The sequence below is a fragment of the Balearica regulorum genome, chromosome 17, assembly GCF_011004875.1.
Source record: "Balearica regulorum gibbericeps isolate bBalReg1 chromosome 17, bBalReg1.pri, whole genome shotgun sequence".
In the NCBI taxonomy this organism is placed as follows: domain Eukaryota; kingdom Metazoa; phylum Chordata; class Aves; order Gruiformes; family Gruidae; genus Balearica; species Balearica regulorum.
In genome coordinates, this window is record NC_046200.1 from 9150812 (window position 1) to 9174280 (window position 23469).

The 23469-nt window shown below is 38.4% G+C and overlaps 1 protein-coding gene across 26 annotated transcripts in view; it reads left to right on the plus strand.

Annotated features, from left to right (window-relative positions):
• Positions 1–23469, plus strand: part of ARVCF (ARVCF delta catenin family member) — a 286311-nt gene that overhangs the window by 107101 nt on the left and 155741 nt on the right. For 6 of the 26 annotated variants that reach the window (XM_075769216.1, XM_075769215.1, XM_075769211.1 and 3 more), the window contains one exon: positions 10068–10312. The exons of 14 other annotated variants lie outside the window; for them this stretch is intronic. In XM_075769216.1, coding sequence (XP_075625331.1) covers positions 10097–10312 — 216 coding nt within the window. In that variant the 5' untranslated portion in view covers positions 10068–10096. Of the gene's footprint in view, positions 1–5429; positions 5531–10067; positions 10313–23469 lie in introns of all 26 variants that reach the window. 6 more of the 26 variants (XM_075769218.1, XM_075769219.1, XM_075769217.1 and 3 more) reach the window with 2 other exon arrangements.

The window sequence follows — 23469 nt, forward strand, 5'->3', positions numbered from 1 at the left end:
ACATTTAGAAAAACAGGAGAGGGTTGTTTTTCGGGTGGTTTTTGTTTTTTTCTCCTGAAAGCAGTAAGAAAATAACAGACAAGATGCTTGCTCCGAACACATCAGAACTGTGATTTTTTTTTTTTTTTCCTAGCAATGCCAGTTTGGTTTTTTGGTGTAAAATGCTATGGGAGTTATTAAGTATTTGATTCACATGGGTTAAAAGATCTATTTCCTTTTGATGCATTTATTTACATTAATCTTAAAAGTAGTAATTGGAAATGCCCTCATAAACGCTGAGATTGGAGCCCTAGAATTAAAAAACATTTGTTATTAGCCAGGAATGTAGCTGTGCAGTTTTATTAGCCTTTCTTCTACTGTAATCTACGGATCTCATTTAGCTGCATGCAGCCCTGTTCTTCTGAAACATAAAAGGAAGGAAATCTCTCAATAGCCTGAAATCAAATTATCTCTCTGTGTTAATCTGCATGTAAAACAGCCAAGCCCACTTCTTTAAAGGAAAGTAGTTTTACTGATAAGCAAAGCTAGACTGTGTGCTGTGGATACAAGAATTAAGTGGACTTTTTTTTTTGTCTGCAGAGGACTATTTATAGCATCAATTAACTCCTCATGGTTGGGATAAGCATTTGATGCATCTGTTGCTGAGCTTAAACACTCACTGTTCTGTGGGGTCACAGCTGGATTTTTTTCCTATCCTCTCAAACTGTGTAGTGAAATCACCATTTTCTAACTAATGGCAGTTAGTTTCAATACATTGTCTACTGACAGTGTTATTGTAGCATTTGGAGTAGATGAAGCAGGTCGTTGGTCTACCTAACCGCATAGCTGACCCGATCTTTGTTGCTTGCTGTTTTATCTGTTAGAAGATAGCACAATAATGTCGTTTATGAAAGGATGATTATGACCATCTGCAGGATTTTCCAGCCTTGCTGTAATATTTCAGTTATTCCATTATGCCAGTGAGAAACTGGTCTGACTATGGAAATTGTTGCCTACCCACTGACTCTCTTGTTCCTGCATTTTGTGAAATGGAGATTTAATGCTTGCAAATATATGGCAGTTCTCAGCTGTAGTTCCCCACAGTTTAAGACTGCATTCCAGTCAGTAGCTTTTCTCTTAAAATGGAAGCCTTTTACCAAAACTCAAAACATCTAGAAGCCAAGAAAAATGAGGATACTTGTATATTGTTTACTGAAATCTTTTAAGTAGTCTGTGGAAGTAATTGCATAAGGTTATAGCAGTTTGTTCATGTGATTGGCTTATTTATGGCCAAATTGGATTGTATATTAATGAAGTCAAACTTTAAAATACTAGGGGACAAACTAGGAAGTGAAGTTACGAGCTATGCTGCTTTTGATCTTTATCTTTTTCTGTTTCTCATTGAAATAGCCCTGTTCTAAGAATAGACTTATTGATTTTTGGTGGCTCTTCTTGCAAGGTAGGCTCTACAGTAAAGAGATATTTCTGTTGAAAATAAGCTGAGACGCAGTCCATCCATGTAACCGTATGCAGACAACAATGCCTTGATAGTTAATTTAATGCCTGATACTCTGTAGCTGCTTGGAAGACAGTATTCTAGTAAAATGGTTATAGTGGAATTTTCTACTCGATAAAAGTTGGCACAGATTGTCTGTTTCTGCTTCGCAGCAGAAGCACAGCGGCTAAAGCATCTATTGATGTCAGTGAGAATCAGACTGGGGTCAGAGGATGTGGTGAAGCTTGGTACACGTAGCTTCTGCTAAAAGCAGCTGTGAGAATACTTGGAATCCTGAATATACATGAATCAGAAAGGGACCACAAAGTGCAACCCATTTTTAAGTAGTACTCCGTATTGATTTCAGTGGGGGAGACCTTCGAAAAATCAATGACATGCAGCAGCTTTAGGATGCAACGACATGTGTTCTAGGTGTTAAAGTGATCGGCCTATGAACTAATCAAGCTGGTAGCAGTCATGTTTGGTAAGTTCCAAGGCAGAAGAAAAGGTGTCAGAGGTTTGAGAAGCAACAAATTTACTATTCATATTCCAAAAGAGATAGCAAGTATGATCTTGTTTATTCTAGCTTTAACTTCCAAGTTGCATTTTATTTCTATAGAAAAACAAAACACATAAAGGAAAATACAAAAGTTTCTGGGGATATGTAAACATAGGCCTGTTCATTATAATGTACAGTATTGAGCAAATGGAATTGCTGAAATCATCAAAATATTCTGATTTTTTTTCCATGAAATGTGTGCACATCATTCAGCTCAGCTGGTTACTTCAGACTTGGCTTCTTGATAGGAAGTGGGGGGGGGGGGGGGGGGGGGGGGGGGGGGGGTGGGGTGAAGTGCTGTCTCCCTAATGCTACCCAACTAAAGTAGATAAATAGAAATTAAGGTGTGCAAAACAGTGATTCTCTTTATGTAGGGAATGAAGTATTAATGATGCTAATATTTTCACGGTTGTGGCTGAGTTGACAGAATTAACACTTATTGAGACAGAACAATAGCAAGGGATTATAACTGTCACATTTAAATTCAGCAGATGCCTACTGAAGTTAGAATTCAGCCATCTCCTCCTTGTTCAGTCTTTTGATATTTACAAGATTTTTTTAAAAAAACCTATTCCGCCTAGATACTCATTTGAAAATATATGGGGAGTGTTTGTTTACACAGAGAATTTACAGTGCACAGTGTGAATTTATAGACTATCACATACCCCATTAAACCTTAGTGTGGACACTTCCTAGGTGTGAGGTAACGTGATGCCACTTTGCCATGCTGTTTTATGCTTAATTAACACAAACACTGATCTCTGAAGGAAGTGTGGCATAACAAGTGCTCTGTGATGGAAGACTTCAGCTTCCTTGGTGTAGACAAGGTCTTAGGTCCTGGAGAGCAAAAGCTCTGCTTCAGAAAGGTGCTGTTATGCTGTTCTGGTTTATAAATGATAGATTTCAAGGAGAAATGGAAATTTTTTACATTGGATAAAACTAATCATAAGCTAAAACATTTACTTTAAAAATTGCCCTTGTAAAAATATATCAATTTGAAGTTTAATGCATTACTGAATTATTTATGCTATTATATGTGTGCAGTTGTTATAAAGGTGTTCTGTATTACTCTAATTTATTTTCCTTTCCATTCAAGAGTACGGTATAGCGATTGAAATGTATCTTATTAGGGAAATAGAGCTACAGTATAATTAAAGCTATGTCGGCATACTGTATCAGCAAGCCATGAAAAAAATGCATGAAATTTTGGAAGGAAAACCCGAAAAATTCCTAATAGCAAACTGCTGAAGTGAGGAATTGTTACAGAAGGGAAGCTGTAGAAAGATGACTGGTGTCATTTAAACATGCACTGATTAATCCAGGGGAGAGATTGTATTAGCTGTAAGAAAATTTTGTCTTAGTTTTTGCCGAGAACTGTATCTTTTGTAAGTTAATACAACACTATTTCAGTACTTTTAATTGAGAGGTTAATTAAAGTATTAATTTTTAAATGGACTGGGAACCATTATGGTAGGATTGGAGATGCTATGGTGCTACTGACCAGAGCCAGTTCTGTTGTGAGGGAAGCGTTGCAACTACTGTATTGCACGTACAAAGATGCATTGGCATCTGGATTCTTTTGTTGGTGTTGCCAAACCCAGATCGTAGTATAATACTCCACAAATTTATTTGCAGAATTTATTTATTTCTACAAAATTATTCTTGCTGGATGATCGGATGAAATTTCCTACTGACATAAACCCTCATATGTTACACATTGACATTTTTTCTTCAGTAATAAAACTGATGAGCTGCAGTGTTCATTGCTATGTCCTTAAGATCCAACGTTCCTTCTCAAGGAGTTTTCCTGTTAGCATTTCCTCTGCCCTTGTTCCTTCCCTAGTTTAAGCCTTGTTTCACAGACTGCTTCTGTCCAAAGGAACAAAAAACCCTGACCAGCTTTTTTTTTTGTTTCTTTTGACACCGACACAGTATGTCTGTCTGTGCCTATGAGAGAACTATATTGAAATAGCTTTCTTTGTGAATTCCTCATTGCTATTCATTGGTGGAGATTGTCACGTAAGGGTCAAATTAGAACTCAGTCAACCAGAGCAGCGACGAGAGGAGCCAGGCTCAAGATAGATTTCACCATAAGGTCTGAGAAGCAGTTTATTTGGAATTTGTTATGTGTAAAAAAAAAATATATATATATATAAAATTTTATTTTCCAGAGTGTTGCTCTTTTGTCTGTAGAAACTGAATTATGCTTAATTTATTCCCTCTGGTCATTTACTTGAGAATTAGCCTTTCTCTCAGTCTGCCTCCTGACTTTCATCTTTGGGCATATCTTCGCATGGTTTTGTTATATCTCGTAAGTTTTAAGCATAGAATTTACTTCTGTTAGTTTAAGAAAAAAGAGTTTTCTGGCGTGATGGTTCCATGCCCTCTGAGATTGGATCCACGCAAAGAAAGGATCCTATTTCTGGTAATTTGGCTGAAACATAAGGAATTGTGTTTATGCTGGCTTCAGGAAGGCAGACAGTACCTGGTCAAGCATAAAATCTGACGGGGCAAAATTACTCTGAAAATGTTCTAAAACATTTGAACCAGCAAAGTGAGTTTGTACTGGCTCTGCATTTCATGCCATGTGGTTGCAGCATTTTTGATGTGGTAGTAGCTTAAAACTGGATATACTGCTTCACAGAACCGTGCCTTTGCAAAATGGATTCTGTTCTGTACATTTTCCAGCAAAAACAGGTACTAAATTTGCAGTTGCTGACCCAAAGAAGTTTTGGTGCTCAATGTTTTAAGACAAAACAGATCAGAGATTTATACAGCTACACAGATGACCTAATATCCCAAAACCTACTTGCACTTGGGTTTTGTATCGGATCAGATTACAGACAGGTAGAACAGGAACAGATTACAGACACTTACATAGTGTCTGTAAGCTGTTGTGCAGTGTGCATCTTTCAGAAATGCATGTACCCTCTCTAACAGGTATCTATGAAATGATCTGCAGCCATCTGGGGGCTCGTACATCAAACATGGGGCCTAAAGTTGCATGTCTAAATAATTGTTCTCATTTCTGAGAGTGTCATGTGAGGTTTCTGTGTTTTAAAATGTTTGGCTACAATATTCAGTTTTGAGCATTCAAAATCTTCATTCCAGTAACCAGAGTTTTCTCTGATTTAGGACATTAACAGTAAGTCTCTCAGGAACATGCAAGTATTGATCACTGATAACAAATCAGATTAACCAGTTGGGTTTTTTTTCCTTAAGAGTCTCAGGATTGGCTTCTCTGAATATTGCTTCTTTTTCCTCCGAGTTAGGAGGAAAACAATATAATAAATAATTTATAAAACTTATTGAGGAGAACCAGGGAGATGGCTGTGTACAGAAGAGGCTGTAATACCTTATTAACTAACTCTGTTTTCTCTTTCCTCTCTCTTGTAGCTGGTTCTGCTTGAGGCTGCTCTCCTGCTTTGTCTATACTTTTCTAGTCTTAGTGGGTGATGTCACAGCAGCTCTAACATTCAGACCCCAGTAACCACTAGGTGTGTATCACTTCATTTTCTCTGCATGCTTTCCGATATTGCATGGGGGATAACAGTCATTTTTGTACTCATCTCTTGTGGCACTTCAGAGTGAAAATATAATTAGCATGTGTTACGCTTTAGTTCCATAGACTATTTAAGCCCCATTTTTGCCTTATTCTGATGGTTTTCTTCCTTGTAGAGGCACATAGTTACTGTTTTCATGCATGCTCGCAGGCCTTCACGTTTGCTGCTACAGCTGCTGATTTGCTGTACGTACAAGCTTCTTGTTGCTCATCATAGTACCATCTCTTGTCAGTAGGACTTAGTGGACTTGAATTGGGCTGGGAGAGAGCAATAGTGGGACGGCTATGGTCAGTATTCAGAGTATTGGACTAGAGAAATCTCCTGTGTGCCCCAAGAGCCACTTCCCCTCCTGCTGAGAGAAGCCTCTGCGATGTTCTGTAGCTGACTGGTGGACACTGCTCCTTCAAACGCAGCTCACTCAAGTACCTGATGGCCTCAGGCAGGCAGAATGCTTTGAAAAGTGCAGGGGTTTTGAGGTTCTCCAGGACTGCTAGGATGTAGGTGCCCAAATCTCACAGAACTTGTTCCCCTTAATCTCAAGGGTTTTTTAAAAACTCTTGACTATCAGCTACATCCTATATTAGCAAAATTAGTGTTCAAAGTTCACTCACTTTCTTGCAGAGTACCAAGTGACCCTAGGCATGTCAGTGTTTCCAAGATCTTCAAACTTGGCCATGAACTGGGGTATTAATAGTGTGTAGGAGCCCCTTTTTGGCTCTTTGCACAGGGGTGATTTTCATCCCTATTGAGCATTTAAGCTGTATTGACTTATAGAAGGCCTTTTGATGCATTAGTTCTTCATATGGACAGTCACAAAAACCAGATCCTCTTACTTTGCTCTAACTCTAATGCAACACTAATATATTTAGAGTCACGTAGGCAGGAGAGAGATTTGCTGCTGTCAGCGTAGCCTTTGACACTTTGTAGGCAAGCGTGTGCTGTGTTTAGAAGTGCAGCCTGAGAAATAATCTTTACCTGGCTGCTATAGGTCTGATAATTTATTTATACCCTTTTCAATGCACTTTAATTTATTTACAAATGGTAGCAAATTGCAAGTGGCAGCCTGAGTAACTAACTCATGAGTCAGTACTTTTATTTTTCTCCTCTAGTCTAGACTGCTGATAATGTAAATTGTTGAAACCCTGGGTAAATAATTGGGAGTGCAATCAACAGCAAGCAAGTATTTATCTGCTAATAAAACATTTGAAATGCAGAAGTCTGTCTTTGTCCAATAGTTCTTAAAAGGCAGTTATTGGTCCTGCTGCTGTTTCTGCATAGCAATTAGGATTTTTATGGTCACTAATTGTACATCTGAAAATTTATACAGTTTATTTTCTGCCTGTGTTTTTCTTTGCACAGAGAAAAGAAGCACAATATTTATGGTTGTAAGGAGGTTAACATTATATTTTCTGCATGGAGGTCTCTGTAGCTCTCTAGAGATTTGTGCCATTTATAGAACCCAAATTTTCTAGGTTCTCTCATGTGTGGCATCAAGGGCTTAGAGCTCATTAAGGATTTTCTGAATGGGATCTTTGTCACATTCTCAGAATGTGACTTGAAAGTTATATACCAGCTCAGTCATCAACTGTGACTTTTATTATTAAAGCTGTTACTGCTTCAGAATCTGTATTAGAGGAGGTGCTTCTCAATTTTTCATGCTGCTATTGGTTATGCTTTTTCCTAGAACATAAACTTGCATTATATATTCTAAAGGGAATCTGTTTTGTTTTTTTTAAATTTAGTTACTGTAGTTTACATCTTGTCATCTTCTTCCTACATCCCTACTTGATTCACTTTTTGAAGTTAGTCCATAGAAGTATCCAGCCCCTCGGGCCCCCAAAAGATAACAGCGATGTCATATCATAGTCGCATGTGAGAGCTGTTTTAGCTGCAGACAGTGAATTGCCTGAAAGATGGGCCTCTGCGGGGAGTGACTGAGGACACTTGAGTTCCTGCTCTGCAGCACCTCTAAGGAGCCTGAACTGTCTCCGCTCAGTATTCTCTGGCCCATCCTGAGTCTTTTTATCTTTGGCCTGGAGCATCCCTCCCCTCATCTGAGGTGTATTTGGATCTGTGTGTTGGTCAGGCTGTTCCTCTACTCTAGCATAAGGGCAGTGATAATTAGTAACCAGGTAGCTGTCTTTCAGAACATATCGTTAGATATGCCCCCCACCCCAACCCCCATGTATGTCACTCCCAAAATATGACTAGAGTCTGGGTCTGTGAAGTCCCACTTCTTTCACACTCCCTCTAAGGAGTCTGTGAGCGTGTCTGCACTACTGGGAGGAAAGACAACAAACAGAGCGGTCTCCATCTGTGCAAAGCAGGGAAGCACAAAAGCAGAAACATGCAAGTTGGCTGCACGTGAGCCAGCTTAGGTCCAGAAAGTCTGGCTGTGTTTATGGGTAGCTGTGCCAGGGCTAAATCATGCTGAGATGTAGCAGGTGAGTCACGCAGTCCTGTCCTGCGTTACACAGACTTCTGCTGAGTCACACTCTCCCTTTAGATGGTTGTGATTGTCCTTTGCAGAAGGTTTTATAGACTTTTAATAATCTAGCAAAAACAAGGCTCAGAGTGGAAGGTCTCTGAAGTTGACGGCTTAGTCTCTATTTGACTAGTTCGCAACATCTGGAAAACCCTTGGGTGTTTTTTGGTTTTCTTTCAGAATCTCAATAGAAGTTAAATCAATGCATAAATGAGAAAAGTTGCTTCTGCTTACTGGTCTCAAAACATGAAAGGCTCAAAGCATGGCTATGTATAAACATTATGAGATTAATACATGGTAATCCTTATACTGTTTCCAACGTGATTTCATATCACCCTGATTCCTTTCAACAGCAACTCCCTAGGAGTTAACAATGAACCACAGAGCTACTGGCAGTTTATCTCCCATGAAATCAAGGTTATGTCATTGGGTGTGGGTCTGTTCCTTCTGCCCCAGTGTCTTTTGGGCCTGTTGCGTGATTTCAACCACATAGGACAAAAGAAGGGAGACCTCAGGCCTACTTATGAGTTTCCAACAAACTGTGTGAAAACATGCAGCTTAATATCTACTAATAGTCCTCTTTTGGGAACAGAACAGTGTGTGACCACGTTATCATTAGCTACCAAAGAATAAGCACAGGAGAGAGACCTGATAAAAGTAACAGTCATGGTAAATGCATCAGTGGAGAGTGTGCATCATCTAAAGGCACTCAATGATGAAATGCAAAGCTTCAGGAAACCAGGGTTTGGTACTGTCAGTGCTCAGGGAAATCCTTGTTGATAGATGGAAAACAAAGAATCTCTGCCAGCAGGAAGAATCACACATCTAGGGACAATTTCTAGGGACTTAACTCTTAGTGCAGAATACGAACCGTTCTTGAATTACAGGAGCTGGAGAAAATTCTGCCGCTGTGCTGATCTCAGAGGTGCTGTAAGTAGTTTAGTAGTAAATGGTAGTAAACTAGTTACTTGTTTAGCTTTAGTGAAAGGGTTCTGTTGAAACCACTATTTAGGCTTATATTATGTTGCTGATTTTATACTCATGAAAAGATTTTAACCAATGTTTGCATGACAGATCTGTGGAATCAGTGGGGAGTTTTGCTGCATGCATCATACAGATGGAGATAGGGGTTTAAATGGAATACTTTATAACCCTACTAGAGAAGACGTAAGGCAGAAGATATATCCCATCCAGCTGGTTTCTGAGTTGTTCTTTTTCCTGCATTGAGAGACAAGCAGTCTTGTGTGTTTTCCATGGAAGATGTTTGATTTTGGCTTTTTCATTTGCATTATTAGCAAACGGCTGCATGAAGGACTGTTCCATTGGCTATCATGCTGAAATCATCAAGCACATTTCAACTGCAATTGCACTGTCTGCATTTAAAAATATTTTCCACGTTACAGTGTACTCCTATAATTTAAAAATGAAAACTATTTTCAGCTACTGTCTGCTAAATTTGGGGGGGAGGCCATTCACTTGGAAAAAATGGACACAACTGTTTTCTTGTACCATGAAGTTTCTGTCTCTAAAAATGTCAAACTTCTCACTTCTGCTGTTAAAGACAAAAATTCCAGGTGTCTGTAGCAAGAAAGGTTGTGCTCCTCATCCCCTCCAAAGCCATATCTTTTTTTATATAGTTCTTTTAAGTACATTATTATTTGCACAGTGAAATTAGCTTTGCAAGAGGGATGAAAACCCCTGTCAGAGCAATTTTAGCAAAAAGATCAAAGAAATTAAATATAAATTCTCTCCAAGGTGAGCATGTGGATTTTTTTTCTTTTTTGAACAGGAGAGCCTTGGATTAATTACTTTTAATTTAAAATCAAATCAATGGATGGAAAGGAAGGCTTTTCAAAGAGCAGTGCAGTTTGCTGCTTAGAGTGAACAGTATTTGTCAGGGTGACTAACATGTGCATTTTTATTCTTGACCTCTGACCTGTGCCCTCCCCACCCCTTTACCTAACCCTTTCCATTTGCCCTGGTCAGTTAACAGGCAGGAGCATTTGAAAACAATCATGGATGACTATGATATCAGGTCTGCTGCCAGCATTTTAGCATCTGTTAAGGAGCAAGAAGCTCGTTTCGAGCGGCTTACCCGTGCACTTGAGGAAGAGCGGCGCAATGTCTCCTTGCAACTTGAGCGTGCCAATCAGCCAGCAGACCGAATGAGCATTTGCAACATTGGCAATGGGCAGCCACTGGCAACCGCCTGGCAGCAGCTTGTCCTGCAGGTAACAGCCTGCTCATTTTACCTGTTGCTAGAGTTCACCTATTCCAGAAAGTCAGGTGCATCTTGTTTGTCGTCAGCATTTCATTCTGTAGCTTGTCTTCTGATCCCCCAGAGATTGGTATGCTTCATCAATTAATTTGGTAGCTCAGACTTAAGAGCTTTGGCTTGGAAGTTGCTCTTACTTCCTTTTAGCTCCTGGGATACTTTTAAAAATGTATGCATCCTTAAACCTTGAAGAGAGATTTTCACGCCCTCCTCTAAATCTATGCACTTGCTTTAAATATGGTGATGTGCTGGTGATTGAAAAACAAGGCTGAATCATAATCTCCATAGCAAACAAAATTTCCATTAGAAACAGTTGGACTTTGAATAGAGGGAACTGCATGAAAAGCAGGGATTTCCCTCCTGCGAAGTCTTATTGTTTGTGTAGGGAGGACTTCATAATTTGTTTCTCATGTTTATTGAATTGATAGACTTTATTTTAATAATGCACTCTGGCTTTGTGGTAGCCTTAGATTTCCAAATATTGTTTTGCTTGATATGTGTTCTTTAACTGTTCGAATGTGCAATGATAAACTACTTAGATCTCTAAATTACTTAAGCTAGCAAATCACTCTGACATGCAAGGTAAGTCATGCAGAAGCAATAGTGCCATTTGTGAAGGTCTGTTTCCTAAGAAAACATCGCTCAATTCAGAGGGAAACTCCAGGCTATGGGGATTCTAGAAGTTCTTTCCCAATTATACCAGACTGTTTTACAATTATACCTTCATTGAGCTGTATTCAGGCAGACTTTACATTATATTCTGTTAGCACAGCTTTTCTATTAACAACTGCTATGTTTCTGTACGTATAGATGTTTGAATATGGGACTTCATGTGAAAGGAGCAGCCTGCACTGGTTTGGCTAAAAGTATGACAGTAGCTGGTAGGAGCTGTAGGTTGTTGTCCTCTTGATGAGCATGGGGGCTGGGGAGAGGGGAGATGTGCTAACATATTTTTTAATAGAAAAAGGACAAGTTCACCTTCACTTTTTCTGAATGACTTTGTGCAAAGCACCTGATTAATAGCTCCAGAATGAAATTCCTTATCCACAAAACTGATGAAGCGTGAGTTTTCTGCAGTGTTATGGCTTAAAGTGTAACCACTTCCAAGCAAACTTAATAAAAGAGTAAGTTACTGGGGTCTATGTGACGCTTATGGAGAAACAGCCCCTGTAAGTGACCCCAGACTGAATCTGTGTACACTCAGCTCCTTGCCACTGGAGGGCCTGGTGGGGGGAGCTTTAGTTCATAAATAACTAGTGTTGAGGGTTCTAGAGTAGTTTGTATATGAAATAAAATGGTTGAATAGCTAAATATGCACAGTTAAGAATTAATGTAAGGTTATTTGTGTGAATTTTCATTAAACGTACTGAGGACCAAATTTCTCCCTGACTTACTAGAATTAATTAAATAGTGTTTAAATGAAGGATGAAAGCTGTATGTACATTGTCTTATGCAGAATATATAATGATTTCATCTTTACTATTATATTTCACATTTCATTGTTATGAGTACACAAAGCAAAAGGCACTCCATACTTTGCTGTCCGTAAGGATTGCTCACGCTATATGAAATGCAACTGTCTCTGAAGCTGTGTTTTAGTGAGGGCTGACTGATTTCTGCTTATCGCCCTACTCCAACCTTTTGTTATAAGTAATATTGCAGAATAACTCGAGGAGTAGCTTTTCCATTTGGAAGTTGCATAGGTGATTATATGTAATCTAGTTATTCTGAGTAGAATTCGGGCAAAAAAATGAGCGTTAACTCCGTTTTATGAGACTGCCAAATAATCTTCAGTGATCTCCACAACCAGGCATCAGTTTTCCATGTTGTTTGATTGTCAAAGTGGAATCTGTCAAAGGGATTTGTTGGGGAAGTGTGTATAGTCGGGGCTTTTTTAACAAAGTCTCTCTCAGTATTTCTTGTAGTATATGCTCCCAGACTTATTCCCTTCTTAGAAAACTAAGCTCTGGGGGGTTTTTGACTTTTTTTTTTTTTTTTTTTTTTTACTGTTAGAAAAGGAAAAATAGTATATAGGCAATGTGCCAGAAGTGTAAGTTTTCTGAAGTCCTCAAAAGACAAAATCAAGGTCTTATGCAAATATTGATTCTAATTAATTCATTCTGGATTTTTTTGCTGGCCACTTTTTTTTTTTTTAAAATACCAACTTTAAACTCATTCCATAATAGCTCCTTGTCCTAGGCAGCCCATTCACCACTTCCTTCACTTCACTTACTGCTGAGTTCTGCCTGTTCAGTGTGAGTTTCAAATACTCAAATGGAACACGTGAACTGTGGTGCACTTGTTGACGTTTGCTGGGAGCGTATCTGGCATTGTGTGTATTGGTCCCTGACAAGAAATATCGGATCTGCAAATGAGGTCCAGGGTGTGCTGCAATTGCCAGAAAATGTGTGCCTAGACTTCTTAATTTTACATTAAGAAAGTGTGGGGTATTTTTCGAAAAAGTATCTTAAAGTTGTTTTTAATGGGAGAAGTTGATTACCTAGACACAAATCATTAGTGGGTTGTTCAGATATTAATTAGAAATAGCTGAGATTATTCTTTAATGGGAATTTTTCCCAGAGGAAGGGTTTCTGGGAGATACTGTCCTCACAAGAAGAGGTCTTAAATGTTGCTGAAATGTCTCCCATTAATTAATAAGAGTATTTAATTGAGGTAGTGACCAAAGCATTTGCCTGTTGTAGAAGGCAGTGCCTGCCAAACCATCAGGCTTTGCAGAGGTTTTGTACCCATCTCTCCTTCCTGCAAGAGGCAATAATCAGCTACTGCCATATGGACAGCTAGCTTTAACCAGCAGAGTTTCTGGTGAACAGGGACAATGCTGTTCAACAAGTGGGTACCATAGAACTTCTGCCCTACGTACGTTCCCCAGTCTTAAAATCTGCCTTCAGTTAGAGAGTGTTGCTGAGTGTACAGCCAGTGACATGAATTAGGGTGTTTCAACTCTAGAACTGCTGGAAGATGTGCAACATTATGCATGCTTTACTGCAGGGTTTGAAGTGGTCAAATAAAGTGCTCTTCCAGACTAAGAACCCTCTGGACAAAAGGTCATTACTGACTCAATGAAAACCTTTGCATTACCCTGAAAAATGTAACATTTAATGAAATTTTAATCATAGAGCTTTTATCTGGTTAATAAAATCTCCTACAAATCCTTCCATTTTTTAAGGGTGTTCTTGACTCTGTTCCGTACTCTGGCTTTGAGTGGGGGGAGCCACACGACTGGCCATTGCTATTTGTTTCTGAAAGTGAAAATCTGGTTGTACTAAAAAGACCAGAGCTTACTGTTAATGTCTATTTGTGTTTGCTTCTCAAATTTTTGCAGTAAAGAATGTAAAAAAATATTTTTTTGGTTGTTATAGTATCTCAAGCTGTGGGAGTCTTGGCAGTCTTTGCCTTTTTATGAGTTTACCAATGTGGGCATAGTCCAATAAGCTTCTAAGTCACTGGTGAGCAGCACCTAGCATGTGTCTTCTACGTGTTAAAGTATGTGGTTGATAATGTTTTTTACAAGCTTGATAAATCTTAATACTCTTCATGTGTGAGGTATTTAGTTTCATCTACCTGGTTCTATTTCACTTCTTTTCAAACCAGCCTTGTGCTGCTTTTCACAGTGGGAACTAAAATTGGACAAGGGGAAGATCTGAAAGTGCCTGTGTAGGGTATGTTTTGTAGTGGGCTGAATGCACAGAGCTGCAGTGTTATCACTGGATGGCTAACCATTCAGAGCATAACTTTTTAATAATAAAGAATATTCTCTTTTTTTCTTTTTTTAACTTTTATTAAAACATCAGACATGTGAAACTTGGTAAACCCAAGGCTATATCCTGAGTTGGTTTAAACTGGCGTGGCTCCATGGGTTTCAGAGAAGCTCTGTCAAGTCTGATCAGCTGGGGAGCTGAACAACGTTTGCATTCAAAGATTGTTTCCCCATTGGTACCCATTGACGATTTCCATTCCTGTTAACGTTTCAGAACCAAAATAAAGTACAGCATTCAATAAACCTCTTTTGCCAACAAATACACTGTAACAATACTTTGACTTCAATGATCTAGCAGTGACCTATAGGCATTTGTGAGGCGTTCCCATTATCACAAAGGTAGGTGGTATCCCCGTTCTTGCGGGTAGGAAAGCTGTGGGAGTTGCTCGTCTCACGTGGTATTAATAACAGAAACCAGCCCCTTGCATGCTGGTGCAGTCTGACATCAAATTGACTCTTATGCCTGTAAGAAGTAGCATAAGTTGATCCGAGAAGTCTTTGCACTGACAAAATCATCCAATAACTAAAAATGTATTTAATTTGACTGTTATTTCCATTCTTTTAGGTTCCCTGTGGTGGGTTTGTTGGGGTGTTTCTATGTTTGGTTTTTTTAGATATATTATCTGGTACATTTGGCTGAGGAGATACTGGAATAGATTAAACCCAAAATGGAGATTGTGTGTGTACATATATATTGCTATAATACACATATAGATATTCCTACATGCTTTTTACAAAGCCTGTTATTACAAAAGCCTATCTGCAAATATTCACTCTGGTGTACGTTTTTTTCTTAGAATGATATTTTTGTTTAAAACCTAGTGGTATTAAATTGGTAATCTTGCTGCAAGTTTTATAAAATTCTGCTGTACCTTATGGAATACTTTTTTGCTTGTTGAACAGTAGTTTCCGTACAAAGGAAGGTCCGTTACAGCCCTGATGCCACAGAATTGGTGAAGGCTGCTGAGCAGTAAATAGTGATGGAGCAACGGCTGATAGGGTTTGTGGCGTGTGTTCTAGAGGCCGGTCAGTCAACATGTGCCAAGAGACTTACGGCTACAACTCTAAGTTAAATCAGCTTTAGTGACTTGTTTCTTCCCTCTTTTAGTGACTAGTTTCTTCACCCTTCTAGGGGCAATAAAAAAGCTTCTTATGTTTTCAAAAGCAAAGTACAAGTTTTGGATCATGTTTTGACTTTCAACTTCAATCCAGCCAGCTTCACTGATAAATTTTTGACTCGGCGTTAGGCCAGTAGCTTCAAAGGTTTCATCCTGTCAATCTGTTGTGCTTTTTCACACCATGTAAGAGTCAGGCTTGCTGAGATTCTTAATGGTAAAGTCTGTGAGTGCATCGTATAGGCTGAAATTTCAAGTAATCAAACCAAGCTGATGTGGAACCGATGAATATAGCTTAATATCTTGTGTTTATGTAGCTATTACACCTAGAATATACATTATTATACAAGCTTGTCACTTGTAAAGCCAGCCCTGTGCAGGATTGTGCAATTGCAGTAGTTAACATGGCATGAATATGGCGTTGGAGGCAGAACTGAGCTTGTCTGTACCTTTTGTAATAGTGTGCACAATAATTTGGTCCCTTAGACGTGACTGAGACAGACTTCTCTGAAATAGGGCTTGTGGTTATGCCATTTATAAAGGCTTATTAATGATTCACTGCAGCCTGCTCTACAGTCATTTTGTACTAGCTTAACTATTTCATTACAGATGTGGATTTTTTTCTTTCTCTCTGTTGTTCTTTAAACTGAAATAATATAATTAGTATGATGCCAGGTATAAATTACACTGTTACAAATATATCTTGTGTAAATCCTGTTAGTGGACATGTTAGCCCTTTATACGTGGCCATCCTGAAAGTGACGGAGTTAGAGCAATGCAAACGCTGTTGGTTCTGAACTAAGGAAATACATGCAATAATACCCAGGAATAAAACAACTTTAATTGATGAGGTTTTGAGTCAGTCTTTTTTTATTGCTACCATGGTTATTAATTTGTTAAGAGGTATGGTAATGAGCACAGGCTCAAAAATCTCTATCGTGTTTAATTACTATCCTACCTCTATAACTGCTAAGAGCTTTTTTCATATGTTTCTCCAGGTCTGACATAAGTTTGACCATGCTTTTTTTTATAAATTGATATATAGTTTTGGTGCAGATGTTCCCTAACTTTGTGTTTAACGAAGGTAAACAAAATAGTTGAAAGGAAGGCAGAGAGGTAAGTGGGAATGCAGAAACTTAAAAAGACATCACATACTGGTTTGTTGTTTGGTTTTTTTTCTATTAACACCTTCACCAAAAAAGACCGGCAACAAATAATACCCCAGAAGGCCATCTTGAAATGTCAGTAATCAACCAGGATAACAAAATTCTTTTTTTTTTTCTTTATTTTGCAAATGCAATTATAGCTGTTCAAGGAAAATCAGCTTATGGAAAAAAGCTAGTGAGTATTTTCATAGTTACAATTTGGATCATTTATATTTCAACTTATGTTCCCGAGGCATAACACCTGTTTAAAAACTAACAAACACATTTTCCTTTTTTGTTTTATTTTTTAGGCAGGTATTTTGTTGCCATAATTAAGCACCAGTATTCTTCAGTCTGTATGTTAATCTGAGATACCTGTGACTTCTCCCAGAAATGGCATTTTGAGAATTGAGGGTCAGTTTCAAGTAAAAGGTGAACTCCAAAGCACACTAGAACACATGGCAAGAATTTAAAAAAAATACAGGAAGATTAGCTCAAGTTACTTTTCTAAGAACATACCATCAAGTTAACCTTTCTGAGTTACAGTTTGGGCAACAATAACTCTTCTGTCTGTATTTCGTTACTTTTGTTTAAGGTTCTCTGCTCCACACTGACATAGTACAGGCTGTTAGAATATTAAGACTGTTTCCAGTGGTTTGATAATAAGAACATGGGTGCATTAATATTGTATCTTTGAACATATGCTGAGAAGAAGCAAAAATGGGTTCTGAGCTGCATTGAGCCATCAGCTTGCTTTTTTACCTCCTCTCCATGTCATACAGAATGCAGTTCCATCTTTGCTCAGTGTCTAAAGTTTTTTGTAATTAGTTCTAGTTTGTAGTGCCTCTTGGCTTCCTTTGTTATATTTGTGCTCATATTAAGGGACTGACAGCACGGAAAATGTCTTGTTTTTGTTTTTGTTTTGTTTTTTGGGGTTTTTTTTGCCAACAGGGAAGGTCAGGTACAGACAACAGTGCTGTTGATTCATGATAGCTCCCCGGTGTTACAGTACTATTTCCTGTTACACCACCAAATACCCAGAAAAAAACTCATCAATCATTAACCCATGCATGTTTACTCCTGCTAGTACTGAGCAGAGTGCAAAATGTTGAAAGAATTTCTAGGTACAGTCCTATTGTGCAGCCAGCTGCGGGTACGCCTGCTCTCAGGCCCCCTCTCTCTGTAATTCAGCTCTTGTGTACTTTGGGCCTGTGCACTTACACATGCACTCGCTATGCCGTCAGCCTGATCCTGTCAATTCGGTACGTATGAGCAGTCTTACTGAATTTCTAGGAATGACCTGGGTCAGATTTCAGCTGCTGCATACGTGCAACTATTCAAAGGTTTGGGGCGGGGGGAGGAGGAAGGGAGGGAGATTTGGGAATATGATTCCCATGGGAGAATGACTTCTTAGATCAGAATTCAGTGTGAGCTAAGAGTATTTGCACTACCCATGAATCCCAGCACAGTTAGGATCTGGACCAGAAGCCGTTACTCAGCTACTTTTCAGGGAGACGTGTTCCCCATGCAATGAGGTATGATCCCATCTCTGGCTTCTGCTGTGTTCTGGTGGTAATAGTTGAGTTTAGCTTGGAGGTTGGAGCTTTTGCCGCCTTTTTTTATGGACATTGTCCTACCTCTGTGAAAGCATCAACTACTGGTTTACAGTGAGAGTCAGTTGTTGATAGCTCAGCAACAGTGGAAACGGGAAGCAAGGAACTCATGTTTGTCAGGGCCAAAGTACTGCAGATGGCTTAAGACAGCGATGCTAAGCCAGCCTGCACCTCGCGGGCATTCAGCCAGAGCAGTGGCGCCCTTGGAATTACTGCAGGAGTTTCAAATAGAGACTTTCCAAAGTAACGGTATGGCGTTTTGCACCACTGTGAGCTCAAGGAGCTCCTGCTGTTTGCCTTTCTGCTGGGATTACCCAAATTCCAAAAGAAATCCTAGAACCTGCTTCCTGTATTGCAGGAGGAATGCGATAGCAAAAAGCTAACAAAAAAAGAAAGTTTGTGCAGTAGGCATCATGGTATATATCATAGGAGATATGGACTCTAGTATTCTTGTGAGAATTTACATTTCCTGGTTCTTCTATTTCTTGTCATAGCTTCTCCCCTATGATTATTTTTTGGCCTTCATTTAAGGCCTTAGATGGTAAAAACATGGATACAAAAGTGAATGGGAATATTTGCATCAGTTTCAGCCACAACAAAGAAGATTTAACCAGCTGCCTCAGAAGCTGTGAAGTGCCTTCCAGAAGGCATTTATTTGATAAGAAAACCATCTAAACCCCACTTATTAGAGTTATTTGGGGCTCAGATCTGCTGGCGTGCAGCAGAATCCACTCAATCTAATCCACTATCTGAGAAGCGTTTTGTCAGAAAATCCAGTTTTAAAAGTAGGTACCAAAGGATTAATTAAAAAAAGGGAACCCAGCAACTGAGAAACTGACCCTCTGTCTGGTAAGGAAAGAATTATTTTATTCTTTCCGAGACAATGATTTGGGTTTTTTTTTTTCAAAATTTAATTACATGATATTTTATAGTTTCACATGGGCAGGTTGAAAATAAAGCTTAGCTCAAAGATGCATGCCTTTGCAGAAATCTCACTTTTCTCTCTATCATCAACAGTACCTCACTTTCATGTCTCTCACTTCATCTCTGAAGTATATGCTCTGCACCTTTATGTGGTAGCTGCTAAATTCCAAAGTGCCATCTAATGTTTGTCAGCAGGACAGCAACTGCTTTATGCTAACGATTATAATAATGCAAAGCAATAACCACATTTACCCGAAGCATCTCAAAAATATTTTTGCAGTTTCATTTGCCTTGAAAAGTCTCAACTTTTTTTGTTTTGTGTGAATTTTTATTGAATGAGGTTTTGGAAGCAACTGAAAGGCAAGAGTTTTCTTATTTTGTCAAGATTTGTGAGACAATAATTTTCCACAACTGTTAACCTTTCTATCCTGGAACTGTGCCAGGTTTAAATTAAAATTATTTCATTTGAATGATTAATTCATAGTTTCATAATAATTTTCCATGATTTTACATTGCTTTACTAATAGAACTATGTTTTATTCTAGAAGTATATCTAAGAAAACACATTAAAAATAAATTCTGCTTGCTGTGTGTACCTTATATAAACAGGCATCTAGGTTGTTCTTTGCATGACGTCTCTGAGTGCTGCAAGATCAGTAAGTATAACTGCAAGTAAGTATTAAAAATTGTCTTAAAACAGGACCATTCAAATGTAAACATTAAAACATTAAAGAGTAATATCAGGTTTAACAGGATGATTTTAAAGACCAACTTTCTAGTCACATTACCACATTTGCTTCTTGATAATTAACATGAAAACATCTTACATTTTAAAGTTGTGATTTATTTTTCATGTTCTGCTGCTTGTTTATTTCTCAGCTCAGACAGCAGAACTTGACTAATTGTAGTGGCTTTTTAAGATTTTTTTAATTCTGCTACATTTCAGTTCCCAAGCATACTACTGCACTAGTTCAGCTGGGATGTTCAGGAAGAAAGGTTTTAAGCCTTCACGAAACCTTTTTGCACTGTATCTCTCTGTTTTATGAAAAGATTTTGTTACTAATACAGGCCTTGATCCATACATGTACAAGCGAAGCAGACCTTTATCCCTACAAGGCATTGCACAGGAGTCGGTCGGTCTTCGTAAGCCTCTACCCTTGCAGATCCGCATGTAGCCGCAAGAATGTTTTGCAGAAACGTTAAAACCAACAAGCAGGCAAACAGGCAATTTCCTCTTCCCCTGAGCCCTTTGAGCTTTGGACCTGAAGGGTTCAACCTGACTTTTAAACCCCCAAATTTTCTACAATTCCATTTCAGCTGTCTCCAGTATCTGTAAGCTCTTTGAACTAATGAAAGAGCCCAAAATGAATGTTGGGTTATGATGACATTGATAAATTTCTGAGCCTTTTGCTAGTTTAGGCTGTCTTGTTAATTGTTCAAATTATGCTCTTGCTTGCTTTGTCGCAAATGTGGAGTAATTCACTGAAGTCATCAGTGTGACTGCAAACAGAATGGCCGAAGATGGCCATGGGCAGCCTGAGGCTGCGTGCCAACTATAATTAAAGCCTTTGATTTAAATAAATGTCACAGTTTACTCTTTTTAGGTATATATTTAACAAAAACAAAACAAAACCAAAACCCTAAAATTGCTTCCCTTTTTCAGCTACCAAATTACTGGCCGAAGAGAATATTTCTGAACCATAGCTGTGGTGACTAGGAAACGCTGTAGAATACTGTCAGAGTTCATTTTAGGGACTTAATCTAAAATGTATCTTGAGCTGCTGGCGAAGTGGCATTTTTGGAATGCTGTAGTTAAAGATTGAAAAGAACTACACTCTCCATGTTTCTTAACCCATCTCGATTAGCTCTTCTTCCTTTTTGCAGTCTTATTTTCATATATATGTATTTCAAATACAAGAAACTTGCTCTGGAATAAGATTTCATACACAGAGACCTTAATTCTTTCTTCAGAAGAAAATCCAAACCAGCTTCAGGTTTTGGTTTGAGGACAGTAGTAATTACCATAAAAATTGATTGATTGTACAGACAGCTATCAATCCAGTACATAATGGCAAACCACATTTTTGCCCTCTGGTTGAGAGAATGACATGTTAAGCTGGTGTCTTCTGAGCAAGTGATTGTAATGTGCAGCTTGAAATGCAGCACAAATCATCTGGAAAATCCAAAAACCAAAATAAAATCCAAGAAATGAAAAATGGTTAATCCAAGGTCTTTCTTTCCTGCATTTGAGTGTCTTTGTTTTCCTTTCCAATAACTACAGCATGAAATTATGGTCACAGTACCAACCTGAAATTTGATTTGTTTTCCATGCTGTTGTCATTCCGTTATAAATGTGTATTTTAATTATTTATTTTTTTTCTTGCAACTGGAGGAGATTTTCCTCTTTTTATCCCTGTAAAATGTAGTTGATTCTTATCTAAATGAAGCTGCTGGGAAGAAACATAGGTCATTCATTCAACTGCGACCTATATGCAGTGACATGTAGCTTCCTCTGTCCTTTATTTCTAATGTAAGCAGTGCTGTCACCAGACTGTCCTTGTTCTCGTTCTGTCATATGACAACTTGGATGAAATGGAGTTGACTGATATTAGATGTAGCAAGATGGAAGCTGTGTTTGTATACAAATGAAAATCCCCTGAACTTAATGAAATACTTAATGGTGTCCCTCTACAGAAAGCGTCTCCTTCCTCTTTGCCATACTGTTCTTCAGCCATGTGATCCTTTAGACCTCTTCTTTAATACTGGCTTCTTAAATAAGGATAATACATAAAATCATCCTCCATTTATGTACAGCTACTCTGACTGACGCCATCTGGCTTCGTCTCCATTTCTAACCTTGCAGTATGAAAGCAAAAAGATTGTCAAAACCATGTTGATGGAGATGTTAGAAATATCCTGGTGGATTTGTCCTACTAGAGTCATGCAACCATTTTGGACCAAGTACAGATGCTTTGAAAGGGCTCACGTAACTTTTCAAATATATTTAAAAATGATGGAAATGCTAACAGAAAAAGATATCTAAATGTATCTTGGAGATAAAATGTTCTGTTTTCATTTGTCTGTGTTGAAATCGTTACAGTAGGGCACACTGACACATCATCCTATACTGTTCTTTAGTTCTCTCACCTTGTTTATTTGCTGCATGAAATTCACACAACGACAATAAAATATCCTTGGTATGGGAGCACCTATATGAATATAGGCTGTCTAGTTCTGAGAGTTGCCAAGGGTGATCGTGGTGCTTTTGCCTATATGGTTACCTGGGATTCTTGATTCATCTTGTGCCTTCTTGCTCTGTTGGGTTTATGGAAGTTACATATCACTGAAGCCATATGTTATGTTTCCAGGCAGAGCTGTAAACCATTTCATTTTTACTGCATCTGAGAGCAGATCAATCTATAGTGCAGCAGTAGTGATGGAGAATTTTTTAAGGGTAATGGGAGAAAATAAAAAAAGAGAGCTTGGCCCAGATACTATACTACTCCATCTTCCAGAGAATTAAATCCCTTCCTTTTTTATAAATTTTTAATTTCTCAGAGTGAAGAAAGAAGGTTTTCACCCTACTTTTGCAGTTGGGAAAAATGTGACAGATTAAGAAATTAAGGTTAATTTAAAAAAAAGAGGGGGAGAGGGAGTTGTGATGTAGTCAGCAGTCTGATACTAATGGATAGAGTGTTTGTTGCCAGAACGTGGAAGTTCAGTATAACCTTAGGGATCTAATCCATAACTCTTACTTAGGTAATTAGTTCTTTTACTTCAGTATTGCCAAATCCCAGCATTCAGAATTATATGAGCTGGTAAAATATTGCAAGCAGCTAAGAAATAAGGGGACTTATGATGTATTTTGCCCTTTAGAAAAAAATAATTAAAATCTTTGGCTTTGAGTCAAAACATTTTCAAAATTTACTTTGCAACCAGAAGACCTATAAGCATCTATTATATTTTTGAAAGGAAAAGTATGTTTTTTAAATAACAACCTGACTCCAAAAGGTGGGACTTCAAAATTCAGTAATGCTAATCTTGCATGGCTTGCACAAATACCTGTGGGTTTACAACATGAGAGATTTCTTATGTGAGTAAGAATTGGCAAGTCCATCCAGGAAGGTTTTCAGTTTCATCGTTTTGCATGCAAGAGTAGCTACTTCAGTGCCCCATGGATATAGACTTTATAACGTTTTTTTCTTTGACAGTGTATAAAGGTCTGGCACATATCCATGTGCATGCCTAAATTGAATGGTACTTTTCTATGCCAGCATGGCCTCAACAAAAGTTGAGCTATTTTAGTTTGTTAACTGAAGAAAAGTTGGACAAGGAGAAGGGGGCGGGAGGGAGAGTGCTATACAAAAGTACGGGAGACCCATACAAAATACACGTCTCTTGCTTTCGCCTTTATTTTATTAAGGGCTACTATCAGTTGCCTCTAAATTATTCCACTGTAGATAGAGCATATTTTTTCCCTCCAGTGAAGCAAATACTTTGTTTCAGCTAAACCTTGTGGAACATCTACCATTGCCCTT